The sequence below is a fragment of the Alligator mississippiensis genome, chromosome 4 (genome assembly GCF_030867095.1).
Source record: "Alligator mississippiensis isolate rAllMis1 chromosome 4, rAllMis1, whole genome shotgun sequence".
In the NCBI taxonomy this organism is placed as follows: Eukaryota; Metazoa; Chordata; order Crocodylia; family Alligatoridae; genus Alligator; species Alligator mississippiensis.
In genome coordinates this window covers 162999951-163025795 of record NC_081827.1, presented here as the reverse complement: position 1 = coordinate 163025795, position 25845 = coordinate 162999951, and the positions used below count along the sequence as shown (strand labels likewise).

At 46.7% G+C, this 25845-nt stretch overlaps 1 protein-coding gene across 1 annotated transcript in view; it reads right to left on the bottom strand.

Moving 5' to 3' along the window:
• Window positions 1-25845, bottom strand: part of ACLY (ATP citrate lyase) — a 58909-nt gene that overhangs the window by 16982 nt on the left and 16082 nt on the right. The window contains exons 2-13 of the mRNA XM_059726948.1: window positions 19103-19277; window positions 16601-16723; window positions 13903-13965; window positions 12884-13074; window positions 11785-11864; window positions 10626-10756; window positions 4388-4506; window positions 3646-3782; window positions 3031-3092; window positions 1827-1944; window positions 1548-1702; window positions 3-93 (exon numbers count right to left, since the gene is read on the bottom strand). Coding sequence (XP_059582931.1) covers window positions 3-93; window positions 1548-1702; window positions 1827-1944; window positions 3031-3092; window positions 3646-3782; window positions 4388-4506; window positions 10626-10756; window positions 11785-11864; window positions 12884-13074; window positions 13903-13965; window positions 16601-16723; window positions 19103-19261 — 1429 coding nt within the window. The 5' untranslated portion in view covers window positions 19262-19277. The remainder of the gene's footprint in view (window positions 1-2; window positions 94-1547; window positions 1703-1826; window positions 1945-3030; window positions 3093-3645; window positions 3783-4387; window positions 4507-10625; window positions 10757-11784; window positions 11865-12883; window positions 13075-13902; window positions 13966-16600; window positions 16724-19102; window positions 19278-25845) is intronic.

Here is a 25845-nt window from a genome sequence, read left to right as displayed (position 1 = left end):
ACCAGGAGGTGCCACAGACTTTGCTTTCTTGGCTGGAGTGATCTCATCAGGCTTGGATTCAGAAAAAGAGGCAGTTCTGCTTGGTGCTGGTGTCTGAAAGAAAGAACCCAGGTGTAGGGTTAGCAATGAATGATGTAGCAATGTAGGGCTTCCTGATGCTGCCTTCTTGGAGACTGGCAATTTGCTTTGGTGGTAGGTACCCTCCAAAGCAAAAAGGGTTTTAAAAAACTGCAGCACTGTAGCAGAAAGAGATTTTGGAGTCATAGCTGACTCCAAAATGAACAGGAGTCGTCAATGTGATGAAGTGATCAGTAAAGCTAAATGCACTTTATCATGCATTAGCAGGTGCATCACAAACAGGTCCAGGGAGGTGATGCTTCCCCTCTGTGTGGCATTGGTGAGGCTGCAGCTGGAGTACTCCATCCAGTTTTGAGCACCATACTTCAAGAGGGATGTGAATAATCTTGAGGGTCCAGAGGAGGACCACTCGTATGGTTAGGGGCCTGCAGGTAAGGCTCTACCAAAGGAGAGATTGAGGGACCTGAATCTCTTCAGCCTCCGCAAAAGGCTGAGAGGTGATCTTGTGGCCATCTACAAATTCATGGGGGGGGGGAAAAAACACGATGACAACAGGACAGGATGGGACAGGACAGCAAGGAATGGGAGATACTCTGTTTACCAGGCCACCCCTTGGAATAGCTAGAAACCATGGCCACAAAAACCTGACAGAGAGCAGATTCAGGTTAGACATCAGAAAGAACTTCTTTATGGTAAGGGTTGCCAGGATCTGGAATGGGCTCCCAAGGGAGGTAGAGCTTTCCCCTACCTTGGAGGTCTTTAAGAGGTGACTGGACAAGCATGTGGCTGGGGTCATCTGACCAACACTCTTTCCTGCCTGGGGAAGGGGGTCAGATTCTATGATCTGCTGAGGTCCCTTCCAACCCCAAATATCTATGAATCTATGAACTGCTCCAAGACAGATCAGTGGCAGCAAAACAATCATGCATGGAAGTCTGACTGCATCACACCTGATGTGCTCAAAGCAGCATTTCCCAACCAGTGTGCTGCAACACACTGGTGTGCAGTCATGCATGTCTAGGCATGCCACAGCATTTTGGGCTGGAGCCACGGCCCCCTGCCTGCTGCTGTTGCGGACACAGAGAGACAGGGAGCATGGCTCCAATCAGGCAGGTGATGTGGCTCCATCCCAAAATGCCATCCAGCTGTGCACCATCCCACCCAGTCAGCTGGCCATGTGCCACCCCAGCCCTCATGCCCTAGTCGGCGTCTGGCTAGCCACACGCTATTCCCCCACCCCCAACTCTGCATCCGGTGTACTGCAGGGCTTTTTTAATTTGGGTAAGTGTGCCGTGGGGCAAAAAAGGTTGGGAAATGCTGACTCAGAGGACAGTTCCATTGAGAGACTTATACTAAACCACGGGGCATCAGAACCCTGCTCCCCTCTCACTTTTGTCAGGCTTTGTTTTTTCTACAGAAGTTTCCAAGCAGAGCAAAACAAGGAAGATCCTTGTGGCTCAAACACTCACCGAAGGGCTGCCACTGGCATTGAGGAGGAAGTTGGCAGTGTGGGCTGCAGCAGGAGGCTGATTAGGGATAGGCCGGTGGCCAAGCGCCATGCCTACAATGGCAGTCATGTGGGTTTCAGTGCCAAAGACGTGGATGGGGATCCCAGTGGTTTTTCCTGCACACACAGAATAAACCCATCAGGCTTGGGGGATGGGCCAAGCAGTTCAAGGTACAAAAAGAGAGCAATGGAAACAGATACTAAACACAGAAATGTTAAGGGACTGGTTGAATCTTCTTACCCACTTCACCCATGACACGCAGCCCTTCCTGGTAGTTTGGGCCTCCTCGCCGCACAAAGATCCTCACTTCATGCTCTTTCAGAGGGCCCTGGTAATCTTTGATGGCTCTCACAATACCCTGAAAGACAGCAGATGGGCCATCTGAGTGGGGAGGCACTCTTGCAGTGACAAGGCAAGAATTGCATCATGCACCCTTTAATGCAAAGCTTATAAAATGGAGCATAATTATGCAATACATAGAGACCTACTGAATTTGTGAAGGAAGTGGGGTGTGACAACTTTTTTTAATCTTGCAGGTTTGCCCCAACCCCCACTGATTGGTGGAAGGGCCACGCCACTCACTCCTGACTGGCAGGGAGGCAAAAATCAGTTTAAAATATGATGGGTTTTGCCTCCCCACTGCTGATTGGTCAAGGGGCCCCAATGGCTCCGCTGTTGATTAGTAGGGAGGCAAAAATGGTACCATACGTAGAACTGCAGTTTTCGCTTCCCCGCTGATCAGTAGCAAGTTGCAGGTGGCAGAGACGGGGCTTGTCATATTAAAGGAGCTGCCATGCACCCCACTTCCACTGTGATAATGTAGGAAAAAAGGATGAATAGCAAAGAGATTGGTAGGCCAGAGTGTAGTCTAGGAATCTGGTTCCAGGACGTGTAAGAGAAAGCCCCTCAGGAATGAGCAAAGAAAGTAAGAACAACTGTTTTGTGTATTGGAAACAAATCAGCTAGGTATGTGTGGAAGTTTCCAGGTAGACAATGGAGTAAGAGAGCAGAGCATGAGCTGATCTTCTGGAGCCAATCAGCTTGGGATTGCTGGACTCTCCCCTCCCTAACCCACTTGTTCAGCATTCTGATCAAATGCTTGTAATTACCATGTGGCCGTGAATAAGTATTGTCACATTGCTATCTTGCATGTAGTTTGTATTTTGTTATAGCATTTTAAAGCGTTTGGTTAAAGTAACTCTACAACTGCTATTGGCCTTTGGATTTTATAAAAGCATTTTAGCTTAATTACTACCATGGTCAGTCACATTCCAACACAAAGCAAGAATCGGAGCATGCACCCTGGCCAAGCACAAGCTCCAATCCTGGCCCAGAGGGACAATCTCTCTGCTGAGACGGTCAAAAAGGAGCCTAGCTGGGGGCATGTTTGTACAGATTTGTGCCAGCCACTTACATTTCCTAGCATTTCAAAATATCCTGTTACCTTGAAAGTGGCTGCCACATTGGTGAAGTTAGCAATGCTGCCTCCGATGATCAGGATTTTTCCTTAGCAAAGAGAGAGGAAGAGACACTATTTAGAACATGGCACATAATGTACTTCTTAAAACTATGAAGCAGCTTAGAAAAAGGCGTTGTGAACAGGATCTACCAATTCAGGCTGCTGGCAAGGGCCCTGCACAGATCAGCTGTCTGGAGTCTGCAATATATTTGATAAGAGACCTGTGCGTCTAACAGCAAGCTTTCTGATGAAAGCCAGACTACTCACACTTCTGCCCTTTACGCTGCAAGAGACACTGGATTTTGTCAGGGAAAGCAGATGTGACAAAAGAGGCCCCTCATTCTTTCTGCCCGGTCATGATAATGCATCTCATGTAAAAAGGCTTATACTACTTATGCCAACACCATACTTCAATAAGTTGTTCCAGACGAGTTCAAAACCAAGAGAAGCTCAGATTTATCCAGACAGCGTTTGGGCTGATACAGCAACATACCTAAGCTCTTTATGTTGGCCTGGAAGAGCTCCGTTTGCACTGTCACAAGCAAGAATGCATGACACCAGAAGGATTGCTAGAGTCCAACATCTTACACCTTTACTTACCCTCAGGATGCTTCTCCTGGGTCATGAGGGAGAGAATAGTCTTAGCATAATCATAGGTCTGCTGCTCACTTGGGGCTCCAGAGTATTCCCCATAGTTTGCCAGTTCGTTCACACCCCCCAGGTCACAAATGGTATCACTGTAAGAAAGAAAGAACGTTTGGCACTTCTCGGGCAGTGCAGAAACCTGAAGAAAGCTTCACAAACAATTGGCTCTACTATTTCCTGAGGATGAGGTTGATTTCCCCATGGGGGCTAATGTGACTATATTTCCAAAGGAAGGAAACTTTATGACTATCACAAAGGTAAAATTCAGCCAGTTTCTTTCTGCCCTTCCAAACCAGACAGATCAGAAGAACAGAAGCTGAGCCTGGCACCAAGGATTCTATCAATAAGGCTGATAGTCTGGACCTGCCAATCTGAAAGTAAGAAAAGAGGTTCTGAAGTACGGTATGGGGAGGTATGCTGGAAGAAAGACCTACAGAACTGGGCTTAGGTTCCTCTCTTGGGTGCTATTTTTAGAGCACGGTGCTTTACCTACCTCCAGAACGAAACTGCACTCTGATCTCCATCAGAGACACAACACATGCACTATACTCAAGAAGCACTTCAGGGCAACACAGCTCAGGCCAAGTCCCAGCCTCATGTGACATAGAAGCTGCTGCTGCAAACTCCCCTTTGGGCTTTCACATTGGCTTTCTAGGGTCAGAATCCTTCTCCTCTTTAGAAATCCTACACTTAGTACCTGTAGACCACAGATGCACCGCCTCCAGCCACCATGGTCCAGATCCTTCCCTTTGGGTTGAGAAGAGTCAGTTTCAGGCTGGCTCCACTCTTTGCATCCAGATCTGCAATGTAGGCTTCCTGAAGACAGACAGACAAGTTTTAAAATTCCCGAAGACAGACAGACACGTTTTAAAATTCCCCTTTGCTAATTTATTTTTTTTTTCCAGGTTAGTGAATGCAACCTTCTTGTAGAACAGGATGGGGTAAAGCTGCCAGGCCTGATGTCCTGATGTTCCAGCTCACCTGGACTAAGGTTGGATTTATAGGAGCTCAGCATTTCTGAGAACCAGGATGACTCCTGCCCTAGTGTCTCCTATAGCAGGCCTTGGAAACCTATTTTGACTGCCTAATCTATCTGTGTTTCCAACCCATCTAACTACATCCCTTAAGAGCCTTGGCAGGACTGTTCTTTATTATATCATAGAGCTTTATTATCAAAGATGAGTAAGGCTGGAAGGGACCTCAAGAAATCATCTAATTCAACCAGGGATTGAACCTGAAACTGAAGTTATTAGAGCCATGTTCTTACCAACTGAGCTATGCTCTTCAGGACTTTGTCCAGTCCCATTTCAAGAGACCTAGAGACATGAGCATTTGAGGAACACCTACCTGGGGGAGTTGCATCTCACCACTGGAACCAGTGGGAAATGGATTAAAATTCCAGCCTGGGGGACCATCAACCCCTCCCACCAACCAAACACTTCCATTACCAAAGAGACCGTGACAAATGGAACCAAAATAAAACCCAAACGGGAGCTTGCACTGACAGCGGAGAACAAGCTCCATCTCATTACTGGACATGGCTTTCCTCCCAGCCCCCAACAAACACCTGGTCAATGGAGCAGAGTTTGGCTCCCCTTGATCCTTACTTATGGAGATCCTACCCTCTAGGAAATGCATGTTGTTTTATTAAACCTATAACCCGTTTGTCCCTCACATATATCAATCTGGGCAGGAGGTCATATGTAAAACAACTGAGCTGCAAATTTTTTTTCCCCTTAGTGCTTGCTCTTGCAAACTGTAAACTATTCACTTAAGACAGGACTACTCACAAAGGAACTTCTGGAGTGCTACCGAGTCAGCTACAGCTTGACTAAGCTGTATCACCCATTACATTTCTATCAGAATATGCTCTGTCATATTAAGATAGTCAATTCACTTCAGCATTCATGCTACTCTTTGGAAGCTCTGAGGTTTCCATGGCCCCATAGACCAAAATTGCAAAAAAAAGAATGTTTTCCAAAACCAGCCCTTTGTACCAAAATCAAAACTTAATCTGACAGCTGCACCTTATGATTCAGACTAAGGTCAGACCTGGTAACCAAATCAGCCAATGGTTTTATTCTCTTTCTACCTATACCACAGCCAGAGACGTAATGACAGAAAAAAACCCCCCACACTGCCCAATCTAGCAGCAAGTTCATTTAGTGTTGTGAAGCACTGCTGTAACGAGAGTTCATTAGCAATCTCAAGGAACATGCAGACATAATAACCTTCAGAGTGACTTGCAGGTGGATGATTCAGACTGAATGAAACCAAAACTAATCTACTCGAGTGCTAATTGAGTTAAGTGTCTGCATCCAGCAAGCTACTTGGGGAGAAATATCTAAATGGATTTCTTGGCCACATTACAAAAAACCTTTCCCAATTTAAGAAGCATTATGATTATTAAAATGAAGGTGCTGAATAGAAGACAAATCCTCCTTGACATGTCAGGTGCTTGGGTCTGGCAAGTCACTGCTTGATTAAGGAGAGTGCATTATGCCTGATGGAACTTCGAGTCTGCTACAAGCCTCTGTACGCAGAATATGCTTTTACAAGGCTAGGTACAGACATTCAAAAAGCCAGAGGTGGAAATCGATTTAAGTTATGTGGTTTTCTGTACAGGGAGTAGTTTACATTGGCAGCAAACAGAACATGCATTCACCCTGGGGTGGGGGTGCACACAGGCTGCTTTACACTGCATTCTGCCATTTTAAACCAGTCTGTGTGTGATTAACATCTGTCCTGTTGCAGGTTTAGACTGGCTTCCAATCACTTATACCAGAAAAAGCATAATGTCTGTATTATGCATGTGAAAGGTTAAACGACTAACCGATAAACCTGGAGAGAGCTGGTTATGGCTTACTGGTTATCATTTGGCATGGGGCAGGCAGGGAGCAGTCTGGCAGGGGTGAGGGAAAGAAATGGGAAGCCTTGCTGTACCACAGCAGGAAAGGGAAGATGGCAGGGCAGGTGGGCAGAGCGACTAGTACACCCCTTGCCTATGAGGCTAAAGAGGAAAACATTGAGCAGTCTAATGACTTGTCAATTAAGCAATTAGTTGCTCCTTCATATGTGTTCCCTCTCTCTCAGCTTCAGGTGAGCTGCCCCTCCTCTGGTGGGGCTTGCCACAGCCCCCTCCCCCAGGAGCAACTCCCAGCAGCATGTCTGGGCTGCTGTGTTACTAGTTAACCATTTAACCAATAATTAGAGGACCTTAAATGTAAATATTGTTTAAAAACTATCCATCCCTAGTCTGTACCTGACCTTAAAGCGTCTAAGTCAAGGGTACAGGGGTGTAGGTTGTAGTTGTGTTGATCTAAGAACATAGGCAGACAAGGTTCTTTGGGTGATATTTTTTATTAGACCAACTTAAAAAGTTGGAAAAAAATTAAGCAAACTTTTGGGTTCAAAAACCCTTCATCAGGCTGAGGAAGTTTCTGCAGTTGGTGTGTGCTCTTCCTGGATGGAATGAAAAGTAAAGAAGCCAGGGGCTGGGCTGGTATCCATGCAAGACAGGTAGTCAGTGAAGATGTAAATTGAGGAGTCAGTGGGTGAGAGACAGGCTGGGTGTGTGGGGGGAGAGAAGGGGGATGAATAGTGGAGAGGTACCTGGGGATTCAGATGTCAGGCAGGTTATAATGGGTCATAAATCCAATGTCTATATTGAGTCCATGATTTTTAGCATCAAGAGAGTCGGATGGAGGGATGGCGATTGTTGAATTTCTGATGGAACTCAAGTCAGAGATTGCAGGTTTTCAGTCCACATGATGTCATCAATAGATCATAAGTATAGCAAGGGTTTGATGGTGATGGTGCAGTCCTTAAGGAAGTCACCCTCCCTCCATCCAACTTTCTCTTGAATACTCCAGCACCAACATCTCTTTTTTAGACACGATGACCAGCATCCAGAATGATAAAATACAGACCATGTTATACAAGAAACCCACAGACCAACATACATATCTGCACAGAACCAGCAATCACCCTAAACACCAAAAAAAGTTGCGATATAAAGCCAAGCCCTCAGATACCACCAAATTTGCACTGAGGAGGACACCCGGGGTTGCCACCTCACCAATCTTAAAAAGGCTTTCACCCAACAAGGACACTCCTCCAGAGAGACAGATCGCACGTTTGAAAGAGCCACCCGGATACCAGGTGAAGAACTGCTGCAGTACAGAAGAAACCCCCCCACAAATCGCACACCGCTGGTTATGACATATCACCCCTCCCTCGAACCCGTATAGAAAATCCTCAAACAATTACAACCTATACTAGAAAGAGACCCTATTCTTAAAAAAGGATCTTCCCAAAGCTACCCATCCTAGCTTTCAAACAAGTACTGAACCTCGCCAACCTCGTCACCAGAAGCAAAACTTCCTCAGGCCCAGAACACACCAAATGGATCCAGACTATGCCACAACAAGAAATGGAAGACCTGCCAACACATCTCCGCCACCCCCACACTCACTATACCCCACAACAGAGCCATCAGCATTCTCAGATCTTTCAGCTGCACCTCCAGAAATGTAATACATCTCCTCCAATGCATCAAATGCCCAGATGGAAAATACATAGGAGAGACCAAACAACAACTGTGCACCAGAATGAACACACACCGGAAAGCTATCAAAGACAAGAATACCCAATTACCTGTGGGGGCACACTTCTCACAAGAAAACCACTCTCTCTCTAATCTCTCAGTCCTGATCTTCAAAGGAAACTTGCAAAACACTTCTCAGAGAGGAGCCTATCAACTCCACTTCATCAACCTCCTGGACACTAAAAAACATGGACTAAATATAGGAATGGGTTTATGACACATTATAACCTGCCTAACAGTTGACTCCCCAGGTACCTCTCCACTATTCATCCCCCTTCTCTCCCCCAACACACCCAGCTTCTCTCTCACCCACTGACTCCTCAATCTACATCTTCACTGAATGCCTGTCTTGCATGCATACCAGCCCAGCCCCTGGCTTCTTTACTTTTCATTCCATCCAGGAAGAGCACACACCAACTGCAAAGACTTCCTCAGCATGACAAAGGGTTTTTGAACCCAAAAGTTTGCTTAACATTTCCCCCACCCCAACTATTTAAGTTGGTCTAATAAAAGATATCAGATTCATCCAAAGAACCGTGTCTGCCTAAGTCAAGGGTAGGCAACCTTTGGCACACGTGCCAGAGTGTAGCACAGAAAGGTATTTTGCTTGGCACATGCACCTCAGGGCAGACAGCAGGAAAGCAGCTGGGGCTGCACTGCCACAACAAGGACTGTACCCCTTGTAGTTCCTCGCTATCCACCCCGACACACCAATATCTAACAAGTTAAGGTTGCGGGTGTTTTTGGCACTATGCCCAAACACATTGCCGAGCCCTAGTTCAAGTACTTTAGGAGCACAAGCTCTGTTGATTTTCATGGGAAAAGCATGTTCCTAACTCTTAAAAAGCCTACCCACAGATTCAGCTCAACTTCGCTAGTCAGCATCCGGTTTCAGCAGTAACTATTTCAAGAGGAAAATTCTCTCTTCGGACTGAGGTCCCAGCCTTCAGGTAAAACAGATCTTACAGAAAAATAAAATATAATCCTTCATCTTGGAGTTGCAACAGAAATGCTGAGTGGCTATTAATGCTAGCAGCAGCACTATCCTACAACTAGCATAGGCAGATTAACACATAGACCTGCAGGACATGGGCCCAGGCCCAGATGCCTGGGTTCCCTTGGGAAATGGCAGGTTAACCCTTGCAGGCAGGCAGCATTCCAGCCTGCAAGGGATCCTACTTTGGGCTGTTGTGAGTGGGATACAGGGGTGCCATGTGCATGCATGTGGCCAGGAATGCAGCTGGGCAGTGTGGAGAGCAGGTCCATGCAGCTGGATTTATAGAGGGGAAGGGGCATGGGAGAGGGAAGATCGAGGCCCCCAGGCCTCACGGTGAGAGAGATTGGGGCAGGGGGCACTTCTTACCAGGGCAGCTTATGGAACCCAGAGCCACGAGCAGCTTGTCCGAGGGTGGGGGGGGATATCCCCCCCCGATTTGTGCATGGAGGAGATGCAGGTTGCTTGTTCACGGCTTTCTGCTCTGTTCTTTGCCCCAGTGGCCCTGCACCAGCCACATGTCCCCTGCCTGCCTAGCAGTGCAAGGCACAACTTGCTACCCCACTGCTGCCATGCAGGCAGGGAGTACACAGCCAGCCCTGGGGCAAAAGCAGCAGAGTGGAGAGCCCCAAGCCCACAGTGAGCAGCCTGCATCTGCCTTCACCCCACTTGGCTCTGCTCCACTCTGGCCATGGCATTTAGGGGAGGGGGGGGGGGCAGGGAGCAGGCGCAGGCATGTGCCACCCACCCCCAGCCCAGCTGGGTCCATTCAGCCTCCTCCACAGGGCATGGAGGCCCATCCTGCCCTTGGCAAGGACAGCAGCACCAGAAGGGGAAAGGGCTCCTTCCCTCCTCGGGAGTTCCCACCAGTGTGGGGGGCATCCAATTTTCTTCTTGCCCCATAAATCAAATCTGCCATTGAACAGGATAAGGCAGAGCAGAAGTAGTGATTCTGTCGACATGGCAGGCGCTGCTCCACAATATGGTCAATATACCAAAGCAAACACACCCTGATGGTTTACTTACCATTTACATCTATGTGGTTAAATTTGACCTGCCATTTATAAAAAGTAAAGGCCAAGGATGATTCAACAACAATGAAAAACAGCCAGAGCTAAGAGCATTGTTACTCAGATGAAGCCACCAGGGATTTATAAGCAAAGGCTGTTATCTGTCCTCTCGACTTAGGTACTTAATGCTGACTGCATGAACTGTAGCCATGGGTTCACATCAGGGAAAATGGAAAGCCCTAGTTGAATCATGTATGCACAGACTTGTGTGCATGAAGAATGGGCTCTCATGAATTGCCATTTAAAGAGGGGATTCTTCACTTGCCTCTGGATAAGCCTCCCTGCCAAAGGGAGGCGGGAACTCCACGTCCCCCCATTTCACTTTGCAGATGTAGTCAGCTGTAGCATCAATCTTTGCAGCCAAATCCAAAATGTGGACGCCATCTTTAGTCACAACTGTAGTTGAGAAACGCTAAAGTTAACCTTTTCCCAGCATCTCCTAATGCAAGTATATTAACACCACCCTTTCCCCACTGGCTGAATATCCCATGCTGCTTTCTACACAGCTTTACACAAAGCAATGGCCTGTTTGTTTATTTCTCCTCTCTTTATTAATCACTTTAATGAAATTCAGCAAACATAAATAGAGCCAGCACAAGGCCTACAAACTGTTAAGGCCAATTAAATTATATGAGGGTGTGATTCCCCTATCCATAGCTCAGTAGACACTGAAAAGATGCTTGCAACTTTCTTTGATACATATTGACAATTTATTCTTGCAGAATATAGCTTAGTCATTATACCAAGATATGCCTTCAAGCAGTGGTGCTCAACCTTTTGGTCCTGCAGGCCAGATGAATGGCATTGGGCCCATTTACAGGCTGGATTGAGCCTGAGGCCCCATGCTGCCCCCTCTCTGCTCCATGTGCCAGGATTGGGCCCTGGGACCCTGCATTGCCCCCCTCACCCGGTCCTGTGCAGTGGGATCAGGTCTAGCATGTAGGGTTCAGAGATCTGGCAGCAGACGAGGAGTGGTAGGACCACTCACCCGCCACTAAATTTCTAGACCCATGAGAATCCAGCCCCATGGGCCAGACAATACTGCCACATCTGGAGGTTCAGTACCCCTGCCTTAAGAAAATTTTAAAAACCTACAGGAAAACTGCAGAGAAAATGTATCCAGCACTTGCATAGCATTGGAAAGATTCCTGAAGCTTTTCTTAAAACCATTCTGCCAATCCCATTTATTTCTCTTTAGAGACTTCTCTCATCATACCAGAACAAACTACCCACTAGTCATCTTCAGTATGCTAGTGGATTCCCTGCTTTGTTATCTAATGATTTGATAATCCAGTTAGATTGGCAAAAGACAGACATATGTAGTCCCCAACTTTCAGAAACACATTAACTACTCAAAGACAGCCCATAATAAATACCACTATTAAGGAAAAGAATCCTTTGCCAATTCTCCCCCAAAACATTACCTAGTGGATTGATCTCCAGGTATGTGAAATACAGATCTTCATAAAGGTTGAAAAGACCAGATATGAAGCTAGCCAGGATGCTGCAGAAAAATGAATACACGTAAATTCATTAGAGCAGGCAGACATATAGCAGGCGCCGTACAGCCTGTTTTCATTCTTTCATCATCTTGGCATGTCGTATAGCTACTTTGCATCAATTTCTTTCATTCTCATTCATCTCTGCAAGAAGATGGCTGGGTGATGATGATTCAGGGAGGTCAGGCAATGGATGATTCATCCAATTAGACACCCCCCCCCCCCAAAAAAAAAAACTGCTGAGAAAGAATTCAAGATTGAAAAGGAAAAACAACAACAAAAAAACCAGATGATGACAATCTGTTTAAATCTCATTAGGAGGCAGGACACTCTCCCCATGTCTCTCAATGACAGATGTAGCTACTGACATTTTTAGTTCTGAAAGTGTACAATAGGGAAAGACTGGAATGAACAACACTGTAGCTAAGAGCGTGAGGAGGCATCTCTTTAAGGAAAGCCCCTCATGCTTATTATTATTGTTATAAATATACAAGTGAAACCTAGTTAGTAGCTGCTCAAAAATTATGAGACATCTAGTTAAAGGAGATCTACAAAACCATTTGCAGTAAGCTTCTGGATCATCAGATCCTTGAAGTAGCTCAAGTAGGACAAGTAGCTGTCCATTTCCATAGTTTGCCACCCGCTGCTGAATTCAAGTAGCTCTACTTTGCAACAATCCTCTTTGCACAAAGTAGGAATTTTATACAGGCCTCTTCCATCTCAACATGCCAGAATCCTAGCAGGGGAGAAGTGTTTCCCCAAGAGTGAAGGCTCACTACACAATGCAAAAACAATGCCTTTGCAGTTCAGCAAGAAAAAACAAACTCAGACCAGGTCAGATTACTTGAATTTTTCCTGATGCAGTTCACATCCCTGCCCATAGTCATAAATAACCAAAAGAGGGTCACTTAAGAGGGAAAAAATTGGGATCACGTATACCAAAATGTAGAGGACTCAGGAGAGGTTTGGGGATGGGCCACAGGCAGGCAGGAAGAGGGCGGTGTTATTATGCAACTCAGCTTACTCTTTCTTGTCCTCTGGTGCATGCACCAGGAGGTGCTTCTTCACATCGGACTCGGTGAGCTTTTCATTCACCCCCACAAGCAGCTTCTGAGCTTTGGCATCAACATCGCCCACGTCCACACCCCCTTCGTGGTGGAAAAGCACACAGTCCCCCCCACGGGCAGCATAGATGCACACATAGAATTCTTCCTCCTGTGGCACAGATCCAAGGGATGAACATTATGGCATGTTGGTCAGAGGCACTGGGGAACTGCCTAATTAAACTTCCAGGACTGCCCAAGTGAACCTATTGAAACACCCAACCCAGGATTATCGCGTGTCCCTCAGGATGGCTCCATGCACCCCACAGAACTCTACAGAGGAGTACATGACCTCCCTTGTAGGGGAAGCCTGGGGAGACTGCAGGACCCAACATGCAATGCCCCACTCATCCCAGTGGGAGCTGCTGTGAGCCTTGCAAGCCAGGATTTGGGAGCAGTTGGCATCTGCCCACAGATGTGACATTTTCCACAACCTAAACTACAGATTTCAGGCTCCTGTTAAAATGTCCCACTTAACACCGCAGAACAGGGTCCCACTGCTGTAGAGTTTTAAAATACCTTCTAACCAGCTTCTCAGACTACAGGGTGAGGGAGGGGGAAAGCCACAGAGTAGCAACTTTCTTTCACCTCCTCTAGGCCACCTCCCTTCAGCACTCTCTCTTCTCCATGCTCGTCAACACTGATTCACAGAGCAATTTACTGTCCATTCTCTGTCAGTCTGATCCCTCTTGTGCAGAGGCTCCTTTTGGTGGGCAGTAAAAGCAGCCAGCCATGCTACAAATACATCTTTCTGCTGAGAGTCTGAAGCTTCGCATTACTCAGTTCTCAGTAACAACATACATCAGTGTTGTCACCTCCCCCCCCAAACAGCATGCACCCAAGTGTCTGCTTTCTCCACTTTTTGGAGCAATCAGTCTGGGAGCCACAGGTCAATCAAAGATGACTATGCTTTCTACGGTGCTTTAATTAGCATACCCACCTGCTTGTGAGGGACGAAGGGTTCAATCAGAAAGTTCTTCAGAATTCCCTTGGCATTAGCAATCTGTTGATAAAAGGCAGGGACACACCATGAAAAGCCTGCACAACATCTGTGCCTATGAAGGGGTAGAAAGAGGCTCTGAGAAGTCACTAACACTGATCTAATCTCTTGGCTCTAATGTATATCTGAGGAAACCAGGGTCTGCCTCTCCAGCAGAGCGGTGAGTACCACCACGGCTACAAATATCACTGAGCTAGCCCACGTCATCTCAACATTCATGTCAAGGAAGACTGTTCAGAGATCAGATGCTCTCATTTCTCCATGATCTGTCTGTTCTCAGGAAAGCTGGCAAACCAGGATATTTTATATCACCTACAAAGCCCATCTTCCTCCTCTCTGGTAGGAAGACAAAGTCACCACTGCCACCCAAAATTCACTCCAATAGTTCTCAGCTATTTCCTTTCCCAGAAGCACATTTCCAAAGGTTACCCTCAGTTCAGTGCTAAAAAGCAAGCCCCAAGATATGCAATACATACCTCTCTCTGCAGGAAAAGGCATAGCCTATAAGGTTATTGCTGGCACAGGGGAACCAATCTCAAATTTTCTGACTGGACATCACTAACAGGCAATTTTCTGAGGGGCTTTAATAACAGAACTGCCAGCTTCTGTTATTTCTGTTGTGCCCCAATAGCCTACACCAGCTGGGAACACACAAAAGTGTAACCACAGCTTCATTCTCAGATGGCTGGCAAAAGTGACAGGCCATTACCAAAGGCCATAACCATCTCCCCAGCAACAGGGAGCAGACAACAGGCTATGTTCAGGCAAGACAGACTCTGCAATAAACACCCAGAAGAATCTCACATCAGCTCAGCATTAAAATTCAAGCAGCAGCTCTTAACCAGGGCTCAGAAAAACAACATTGAAGGAAATCATGCCCCAAATATGACAGGCTCACAGGGAAGGTGATAAATAATAGTAATCCAGGAAGGGGTGAAGATCTGGCTGCTGTACCTTGGTCACTATTCAAGTACCCTAGGTGTGAACTTCAGATAGCACTGGTGTCTACATGTGGTCTTAGATTGGTGGTTTTCTACTCAATGCTTTAATAGTAGATGCATACCCTCATCCCCAAGCCAATGTACAGTTAATCTTTGCTTGTGAAGGTCCAGGACTGGAAAAGAGAAGGACTACAGGTCAGGAATGGGCAGTGGTACAGCTGCACAGGACATGTGTAGAACACCTGCCTGCCTTGATCTAATCCTTGCTATCGATCTGCCACTTCCACATCCCTGGAAATTGCTTTGTTTTTGGCGGGGGGGGGGGGGGGGGGGGGGGGGGGGGAAAAATCAGGAGAAGGGACAAAGAGGAGAAATGCATCAAATCTCCCAAAAGCCTAATGCACGTGTTAAAAAAAAAGATGCCTTCCTTGATTCAGTTAAATGGAGCTTTACTCCAAATGATTTTGGAACTCCAATGCACTTAAAAACAGGAGGAAGCTCTTTAGTAGATGCATGGGTCACAAAGGAGCCCTGCAGAGCCCCTACATTTGAAGGCAGCTGATGCACTGCTCTCAGCAGTCATTTCAACACTCTTCATTTTGCCAGAGAGCAGCCTCACAGGACAGTGTTGCGCATCTCCTTTCACAATGCCCTTCAGGAGCTGCAGCACTTGCTCTGCTGAACAGCTCAGGGCTGGAACCAGTTGCAAATTAGTCACAGTAACAACAAGCTATCTATCTGCTTCCTTGAGGCAACAGAACTCCATAAGCTCCTGACAAGCAGCAGCTGAAGTGGCAGGCATTTTTTTATCATTAGTATCAGAGCAGTGTTCCCACAAGAATAAGAATTATGAGGCAGTGTTGCATTAAAATACAAACTCAAATAAAAGTCAGTTGTCAGCCAAAGCAGTGAGAAATGCACTGGTTGGCAACAGTAAGGGAGTGCTTTAATGACTTTGTTTTTATACCTGTCCTGTTACAACAATGTTGGGTACCAACAAAATAGAATAGTTCCCCAGTTGCAGACAGCATTCACTGGCTCCCAAGGCAAGGAAGGGATTTTCAGAATTAAGTGAGAACTCACAAGGAATTCACCCCACTTTTCTACTGACAGCACTACATGCCACCCCTGATGACTAAGCCTGCTAAGTCAACCAAACTGTGCCAAGGGTGCTCAACCTCCAGGCTGTGGAGCCATGACATACAGCCAACAGGGCTCCCCATGGGTCCAGAAATTTGGTGGGAGGTAAAATTTGCCGCCCCTCCCCTGCAGCCAAATTCTCAAGACCTGTGGGGCCAAATCAGGGCCAGGCTGCCTTCCAACCCTTTCCCCCATGCAACCAGATCAGGCTCACCACCTGGATCCGGCTTACATGCAGACCAGACACTGGCTCATCCAGTCCATGGGGCAAAAAGTTTGAGCACCACAGTCATCAACAGTCTACCAAAGGGTGCTTGATTACTGACTGGAGACATGCACAAAGGCCAACTCTCTTCTCACTCAGTTCTTTGTTAGTGTCAAGTTACTATCTTACACTTATGCAAGCCAGACAGACAAGCTGGCATCCAGTAACTAATGCACTAATACTCCTAGATTTCAGGGTCATAATGGAAACTGGAAAAGTAGTGCAGATGACCTTCCACCCCTTTGCTTGCACATCTGCTGCTAGAAGCTCCACTATCATGGCAGATACCCACCGTGGTTTCTTGTCCCAGCCGCTGTTTGAGCCAACTCTTCACCTGATTCAGGCTGAGGTTAACTCCGACCAATCCGAGCTTCCCACGCCGTTTAATTAACTGATCCGGCTTCACCACCAGACACTAGAATATGGGCCGAAAGGGATCAAGGGAGAATAATTAGAAGATTTGGGTTAACAGAGACACTCCTTACAGATAAACCTGAACTTCAAGCAATTTCCTTGCAGCAAATGTCTCAGGAGACAGTGTTTATTCTCTTGGCTGGCATCTAGTGTCCAACAGCTGTTAGACAAAATGCACCTCCAGAATTGTCCTAAGAAAGACATATTAGGAGATTCCACCTCCTTCACAAAAGGAGCCTGAAGAGACCATGGTCACATACACTGGGGTGTAAACCCAGCCGCTGTGCTGTGAAGTATGGTTCTTACATAGTGGGCCTAAAAGGAGTCAAATACAGCTTTCTGGGGAGTGTTATGGCTCAAATGGAAACACTAGGATGTTTGCCCACAACTGGAGAATTAGACTGACTGAATGAGATCTTGAAAATTCAATTAATGGGGGGGAGGGGGCAGGGAAAGAGACAGGACAGGGACTTTTCCCCTCCCCCCTTTCCTGGCCCTGATGCCAAGTAAATTCCAAGCAGGTGGTTACATTCCAACAGGGCTACCCCTGCCATTCCTTTCTGATAAAGGATGCGTCTCTCTCCTTGCCTTGAACTGTTTCAATTTGTTGCTCGGTCGAATTATAAAGCTGCCTTGTTTCTCCTCAGAGGTGGCAACATGTCAGCAAAGGGTGAAGCTATACAACTTGTTTTGGGAGCCTCAGAATTGCTACAGTAGCTGTTCTAATGTCATGGTCAAAAAGGGGATATGTCCCACTGCTTGCTTTCCGCAAGAGCCCACACTGGACAGAGCTCACTACTTCTTTAATTCTAGTGCCTTTTGCTGCAGGAGTTCACATTAATTTAAGCTCCTCCAGCAAGCAGCGGCTCATAAAGAGACTGCCACTGGAACATGAAATACCAGACACTAAGTAAACGTAATTTAGCATCTCATGAATAAGGCTCTTTTCTCTGCTGTCACCACATGTCTGCACATGAGAGTTGCTAATGTCAAGAATAAGGGTGGAACCAGTAGGTTATCGTGTTTCACTTAACTGACAATTGCACTATATAGGATGTCTACAAAGAGCTGCACCAAAAGAAGTGCATACATTAAGCTCACATGGGTCACATTTTGGTGAGAAGTGAGAATTTCTCACCATTGGGATCCCTTTCCTCTTTGGGACAGCCCCTTTCCCATCCAACTAGAATAACCACTATAGTGACTTACAGTGTAGAGCTACAAGCATACAGAGCTGTAGTATACAATATGGTAATAGCAGGGTCCCTTTGTTAGGCAGACATTAGAATCTCCTAAACAAACCCATCCTGTGGGTAGGTATCATTTGAATCCATAAAGGATTACTTGCAAACCTGAGAGAGATTGCTGACAATTTCCAGTAACTGACTTATGCAGTCAAGTGGTGAGCATTTAATTAGCTACTGTAAAGCTGCAATCAATCAGTAAGAAAATGGACTACGTGGGACATTCAAGTTCTGCTAACCAGTGGCTTAATGAACTGGAAAGGAGCCAGTTAAGATAAACAACATCAAGTACTCCAGAGAAGCTTCCTGCAGAAAATATACAGTAGGGACACAAATTTCATGCTGGGAAGAAGAGCATCATGCTCACCTTAATGTTTTGTTCAGCTGCAGGAAATCCAGAAAAAAAACCCCAAAAAACAAAACAAAAACCAAAAACCTACTTTAATCTATCCACTGAGAACTAAACCTCCTCAGTGAAGGCCTGGCACCAAAACACTGTGAACAGACACACCATCCTGGCCCCATGCATTACTATTTGGGTAAAGAGTGTTGGAGCAGGACAGTATCAGAGCAGTGTAAAATTACTGGGAATGAGGACTGAAATATCTTGAGCGGAGTAGTAACAAGACTGTCTCGTACTCTAGTCTGTGGTACCGTCTTTGTGGATACTGGCAACATCGGGTTTGGAAGCTTCTCTACTTGCACCATGCAAGCCCTCAAAATCAACAAAGTCGTGTTCCTTTGAAAAGGATACACCATCCCTGAAGCCAGCTTCCCCCCCACAACCTCCTCCCCACATCAGTGCCTCAACAGTCTACTGACACGTTAGCTGGCTCCTCCCCAAAGGTTTCTGGCTCAGATGCATCACGGAAGGGCAGCCAGAGTGCAACCTGCCCCAGCCATCTTTAAAGTTCCTGCATAGCATACTCCAACTGGAACCTTGGCAAGTCAGATAAAGGAGAGAAAAGGCAGGAGAGTGGGGACTTACAGTATAACTTGGAAAGTAAGATGCTTTACCTCCCTCTCTGTTGTATTTGCCCATCACTTGGAGCAGGCTGCACAACTTAATGGTTTGTCAAGGGCTCAAAAGGTCCTCTGATGAATGGTGCTTCAGAAGGGCAAATCACCACACTCACCTCAGTTAGAAGCCAGGGGTGATCTTGGATCAACCGATCCCAGTCAGTGTCTGGAGTCACTCTGGCATACTTGAAGCGGTTCTGGATAGCTGAGGTGGTACAGATATATTTATAGAGGAACTCCTTCCCAGTCTGCTCAGAGATGGCTTTGGCTGACATGGCTACCTAGTCACCGCTTGAAAGAAGATGACAAAAGGGAAGTCAGATTTGCAAAAAACCAATTTCTTCCAGATTTGACATGAACACAAGAACAAGAGTACTCACTTAGTCCTGGTACCTACTCTGCTTTTTAGGCCATGTCTTACCATAAGCAACCTACAAAATTCAGTTGATTAAGCAAGAATTCCTCCCCAGTGACCAAACTCCCCACCCCACCCAAACCACCCTGAACCTTGGAGACAGACGAGAGCCTGCAGATGGATTCTGAGCACCTCCAAACTGTGCTGGGGGACCTTTTACAGTAGATGATACCTTGAGTCCACATCTCTCCCCTCGCCAGAGTGCATAGACAAGGTAACCTGCTTGCATCTACAAAGGAACTCTCTGCTTTGGGGTCATCACCACATGTTGTGCAACACAAGTTTTCACTTCTTTCAACCTGGCTTCCAAGAGGCAAGAACAAAAGACTTCTCCTTCCCCTTTGCTTTACAACCCCTGCTAGGTTTCCAGCCTGCCCTGGACAGCGCCTGGTTAAAGTTCCAATTCTCAGTGTATTCTGAATCACTAAGAATAAGATACTAATTTCTAAACAGAAAAAAAAATGCCTACTGCAGGTCTTTTCCAAGAAACCAGAGTTTATGTCATCATATCATTTTATCTTCCTAAAGCAAAGCAGCCTAAAAGCAACCTTTCTGATCAGAATCAGACGCTTAACAACACAGTCTCCCAGGGAAATGGATCTTTTCAAAGAATCATGAAAAAGGACTAAGGAAGATGATGGAAGCTCTTAAAATTCTCACCCCTTCTACCAGAAAGGCTCCCTTTACCAGCTGGAAATCCACTCCTTTACACACACTGGGCTCTATTCCTGGAGCTATTTTTCTTTGGATGCAACAACAAAACCTTTACTACCACTATAAGCAAATACTTATCCCGCTAGTTTGCATCCTACTGGACCCATATGCATGAGTCCACGTTCTTGTGACCTGTACAGGTCAAAACAGATCCATTTCTCCTGTGGGGCTGGTCTGCTGCCCGACTTGCAGAGCCAACTCACATACATTTATGGGTGTGATAGCAGCTTGCTTCACTGCCACTCATCCGAGTAGGAATCCTCTCACCAGAGAGGATGGGGCAGCCATAAGAGAAAGTGTGGAGGAGGAGAGGCAGAGCGATTCAACAAGCAAGACTCTCCAGTTCCTTTTGTGGGAAGGAAAGGCTGGTCTCCCAGTTGCCATGAATGAGAACTTGTGGGGTGGAGAGGGAAAGGTTAACAATGATAAGCAGAAAGGCAGGACATAGAAGACCAACAAGAGATGAGGGGGAAAAGAAAAAAAAACAGCAATTCAGACACCTTGTAAGGGTCTGGGTGCTTGCTGATATGCACACACCTGACTGGGAAAGTGACCATACCTGGCAGAAGACAGATGATAATCAGCATTAGCCTGAAATTCCAGCAGAAGGCAAGACAGGGTGGTTGCTTAGAGACTGCTTCAGAGGCAAGTCCTTTCACATGCAACAACCTACTTCATCAGATGCCATTTGAAGAGTCTGCCATTCTTGTCCTAACAAACTGATGAAAAGCAGCAGCTGAAAAATACCAGCGAACCTATTCCCTGTGGCAATTCTTGGTTAATAATTACTGGTCCCAAGGTGCTGTTTCTCATCTTTGAGTGGTCAGGCTAGGAACATGCCTGGGAATAATTAGTGATCATTATAAATAATGACCTCCTTCCTTTGGGCCACAGAGCAGGGGACAACATTTCAAATTAAATGAAGGATTTCTCTTTCGGGAAAAAGATGGGAGCCTGCAGTGTCCTTTGTACAAATCCAAGGTCTAATACAGGGGTGGGTAATTATTTTAGGTGGAGGGCAGCTTAATAAGTTTTGATGAGCTGCCAAGGGGCTACATGAGTAGCCCTGCCCCTTGACCGGGGCTCTGCCCCCGATTGCCATCTTGGGACCAGAAGTCCCACCCCCTGACCTTTGCCACCAGAAGTCTCTCCTTGTGCCCCCAGAAATGCTCCTTTGGGGAGTGGGGTTTGCCATCTTGGAACCAGAAAAAAAAAGCAAATTATATACTAAAAAAAACCCAACCAAACACTGACAACATATTTTAATTTTTTTAAATATTTTTGTCCTGACTTGCGTGTGTTTTGTTGTGTATATAGTGGTGACTGCATGGGACCCCCCCCAATGCATGCTCCTCCGAGCAGGTCAATACCCGCCCTCACCTGGCAACAGCCCAGAGCCCGTGTGCCCTGTGGCACCTCCCCAGTACTGCCAGCAGCGTGCAGCCCCATGCCTACTCCAGGCTCACCTTCGTTGGAGCAGATCAGCTGGAACCCAGGCACAGCCCTGGCCCGGTCCACCCCACGTCTGCTTCACACCACCTACCCATGGTACGTTCTGCCACCCCTGGGCACTCAGCAGGGCTGGGGCAGCACGGTGACTGGACTGCCTTTCTAGGCAACCCAGGTAGCAGGTGGCTCTTGCCACCGGCTCCAGCCCCATGGTACCAGTGGGGACCTGTGCTGTACAGCCCCAACCTCGTGTGCCCCGCACCTGCTCCAGTGTTGCCTGCCCAGGGGGGGGAACTGCTGGCCATGGAAGGGGGAGGGGTCACTTCCCCCCATGCTGAACAACAGCTTCTGTCCTGCGCTGCCACTGCTCAACCTGAGCAGGTGAGCCAGGAGCAGGCGTTGCACAGCCCCAACCCCTCGCGGGTCCCTGCTGGTACCACAGGGCTGGGGCCAGCAGCGGTGGCAGCCAGAAGGAGCTGACGCCACCTGGGCTGCCTAGAAAGGCAGTCCAGCTGCGGAGCCATCCCAGCCCTGCTGCATGCCCAGGAGACAGCAGGATGTGCCACAGCTGGACTGTACCTGGGCCAAGGAACCAAGGGATGCGCCACAGGCCAGATGCAGACCATGGGCCATATTTTACCCACCCCTGGTTTAACATGTTAATCCAGGAAAGACTAGTAAGCCTGCAGCACAGTCTGCTAGCTAGCCTGCTGCACAGGTAGAAGGAATTCAGCCTAATGTTGAAGACCAGGTTACCATACACACAATTTAATTTTATAGCATCTCCCCTTTTCTTCCTGACAAGCCAGGTTCTGAATTGCTGTCCCATTAGTTTGCCCAGCAGTGGCAAATGCTTCTTAGGCACAGCAGGCAGTTACCTAGGTTATCTAGCAAGTCCCATCTTCACTCTTTTTAGAGTCTGTTGCTGTCTTAGTTGCTCTTGCTCAACTGTCCCTTGCACAACATTCCCTGATATCAACAAGCTGCGGTGAGGAGTCATAACCTGAAATGGAGAGTAGAGGAAGCAGAGATACAGGGAGGCTGCTTCAAATAGCAGGTATTGCACTAGGGAGGGATCTTGTGCCACAGCACTAGGGTGGAAGGACAAAGAAGTGATGGCAGGCAGAGAGGTAGTAAACAGAGAGGGAGGACTCATCTGAGAAATGACATTTAAGTCCTGGCTCCCAAGCCACAAGTGGCTCTTCAACTTGTTGCCCAAGGCCCTTTACAAAACTCTTATCAAGACTACTTTTTGCTGCTGCATGCATTGCATATACTATACACATATGGCCACTTGCCAGTGCTGCTATGCTGGAAATTTGCCATATGCCCATATGTGACGGGTTGTTTTTTAAATTTTAGAACCAGTGCGTGTCTGCCACAATCCACCCAGGTATGCAAATGGTGATGTGGCCCTTCACTCAACACTGGGTATTCACGTGGCTCTTGAGTGTCACTGACCTCCATGAATTCTCAAAGTTTTGTTTCGGGTTAGGAATGTGGGGTCCAAAGCATTTTGGATGACTGGGGAACTCTTTCACAGCTGTAGATGCATTACAGAACAACTGGCTCACTTTCCTTGCCTGCATAGGGTACTCACTGCACAACATCCAGCAAGGGAGAAATAAAAGACAAACCCCAGCACCCATTACAACTAGGAAACATCCACATACAGATCTTCCCCAGACTTCACAACTATTTAGTATCTCTTCTGTTTTAAATCAAGCACATATAAAAAGGAATAAAGCAGACAAGAGGACCAGTTGTTCACCCTCCCCCTCCCCCTGAACTTAAATCAATGTTGTTATTGTCTCGGAGCAGGAACCCTTGAACTCTTTCATTACCCAAGCTAGCCTGCTGCTGCTACATTGCATTTTTAAAAAATGCAACTGGACAGCAGCATAAGAGCAATGCTTTGGAAATAAATAAATAAAAAGATCATTCAAAACCCCAAACCAGGATGCAACTGAATCTGTCAAGGGGGCATTGAGGGTGGGACTGAAACCCAGTGAAGTGAACAGCAATGTCTCAGATGGTTCTAATGCTTCGCTGCAGGTAAATTTCATTTCTATTTTCAGGGAAGAAATTTATCCATCATGCAACTTCAGTCGAAGAGGTCCTGTTGCAAGTTTCCTGTTGTAAGGTAGGCTCTAAAAAGCTTTATACAGTATCTTTCTCTGTTCTTTTCCACTTAGCTGAAAAGTTACCATTCCTGCCCCCTGCTCCCTTTTTCCGACAGACTGGAACCAAAGCTGTTTTAATTTCATCGCCTCAGTGATGAAGCCACACAGCCCAAGGCAATTAGCAGTTATGCTGCTAAACCAGCACAGGGCGACTAAACACACCACATCTGCTTGCACTCTACATTATTCATATCTGTACAGTGACAGTAGTCAAGAAGGCCCAAAAAAATTCAGGTCCACATAAACATGAAGCAAGACGGGATGAAAGAAAAGGCTACTGTCCCTGCTTTACTGGGGACATGCCCAGGATCACTTGAGTAACTGAGCTGGGAAGAGTCCAGCTACCCTCCCCACAAAACCCATTTAATAGAAGAGTCCATGCAAGCTCTGAGCTGAGGCTGTGGTAGAGGTTCAAACAGCTGGGTTAGTTTTAAAAAGTTTCTCAGTGAGTGAATGGAATCAGCTTTAAAGTCTCCCCAGGAGAGGGTGGAGTTACAGTGGCTAGTCATTTTGCAGCAGCAAGCCAGGGTTTCAATCAGACATCCCCAATAACCGACTTTGTACCAGCACCTCCTCTCCCACTGCTATGCCACATGCTTCTGCTACCAGGTGTCATCAGAATACAAATGCTTCCCACAACAGTAATATCTTGATACCAGCAAAGTGTGTGTTAGGGAGGGGTGAAGCAAGCAAGCAGAAGAAACACTGTAGGCCAGTTGATTTGCCTCAAACGTTCGGGGACTCAAGGCCTATCCTGCAGCTTCAGTGAGTGGGCTACAGGCCCAGTGTTCAGGTATATGAACACCGATACCTGCTTGGTCTTGCTGGAGTTGTTCAACCATGTAGCCGTCATTAGGACTGCAGCCCTGTGAACCTTCAGAGGGGGCATGAAGCTTGACTGGATATAAGAGTGTGAACTAACCAGGGCCTGATGCAAAACAGCTTCAAGTGAGAGAAATATTATAGGCTGCAGGCAGAAAAGTCTGGGAACATTAGAAAGATGCTAGTCAAGTCCCCGTATCCAGAGTTATTGTAGTTAATAGATCAGTGGTTTACCTTTTTTCATTAGTGGATCTCTAAAAAATGTCAAAAATGGAGGTGCAGACTTCTTTGGAAATCTTGCATGGAAGTCTCTGAATTGCAAGCATGGGTAACTTGCATCCTTTCGACTGATCTTTTGCAGACCCCGTAGACCAGCAGTTCAACCTTTTTTGTACCAGGACCCATTTGTAAACATCAATGGGCAGTCCCAACCAATTGCCCTTCATCCCCAATCCGCTGTCCCCAGGCCCTAGCTCCCCAGTATGTGAGGCAGGGTGGTGGGCCTCAAGCAGTCCCTTGCGGTCTGGAACTCTGCCAGCCTTCAAGGGAAAAGCCACCATTTCCCACATTTTTCCTCCTTTAAAGGAGAATCTATTCTTAAACATTTGCTCGTGACCCCCTCATATATTCTTGCAACCCACTTTTGGGGCAACCCATGGGTTGAGAAACACTGCCTTAGACATAGTCTGTGGACCTGGGCCCCTACAGGGAGTAACGGACCATAGAATGAAAACCACTGTAATGGACAACGGGATGGAAGAATAGTTCCTTTTTCCTCTTTACTCTCTGCACCTAACCTGACCTGTTGACTTGAGAGCTATGCCCTCCTTTCCCCTAAAGATGCCAGGGAGCTGGGGGAAAGCAAGCTGCCTTCGATTCCAAATCCAACTCAGCAGCAGGGCTGATCCGATTGCTGAATCTTTTACTGGTAGAGAAACTGCAAGGAGGCAGAAGCAATAGAACAGAAAAGCCAGCAGGGACCAGCTAGAGTCTGCAGCACCGCCAGTTAGAAGGATCATTTATTTTACAAATTGAGCTAATCTGAGTTGCAATTAGTGAGGAGAAGCAACCTCACCAGCTAATTTTTATGCAGGGATTTTCAGGACAGTAAAATAATGTATGACAGACCATTTTGGAGAGGTATATCCCCAGGGAAGCAAACAAGCAAATTCTTCCCCAAACCAAATTAGACAGGTAAGTCTGTAACCAAATGCATCCCTATTATTGGAGTGTCATTTTAGACAGCCTAGAAAAGGCCAGGAAAGTAGCTAGAGAG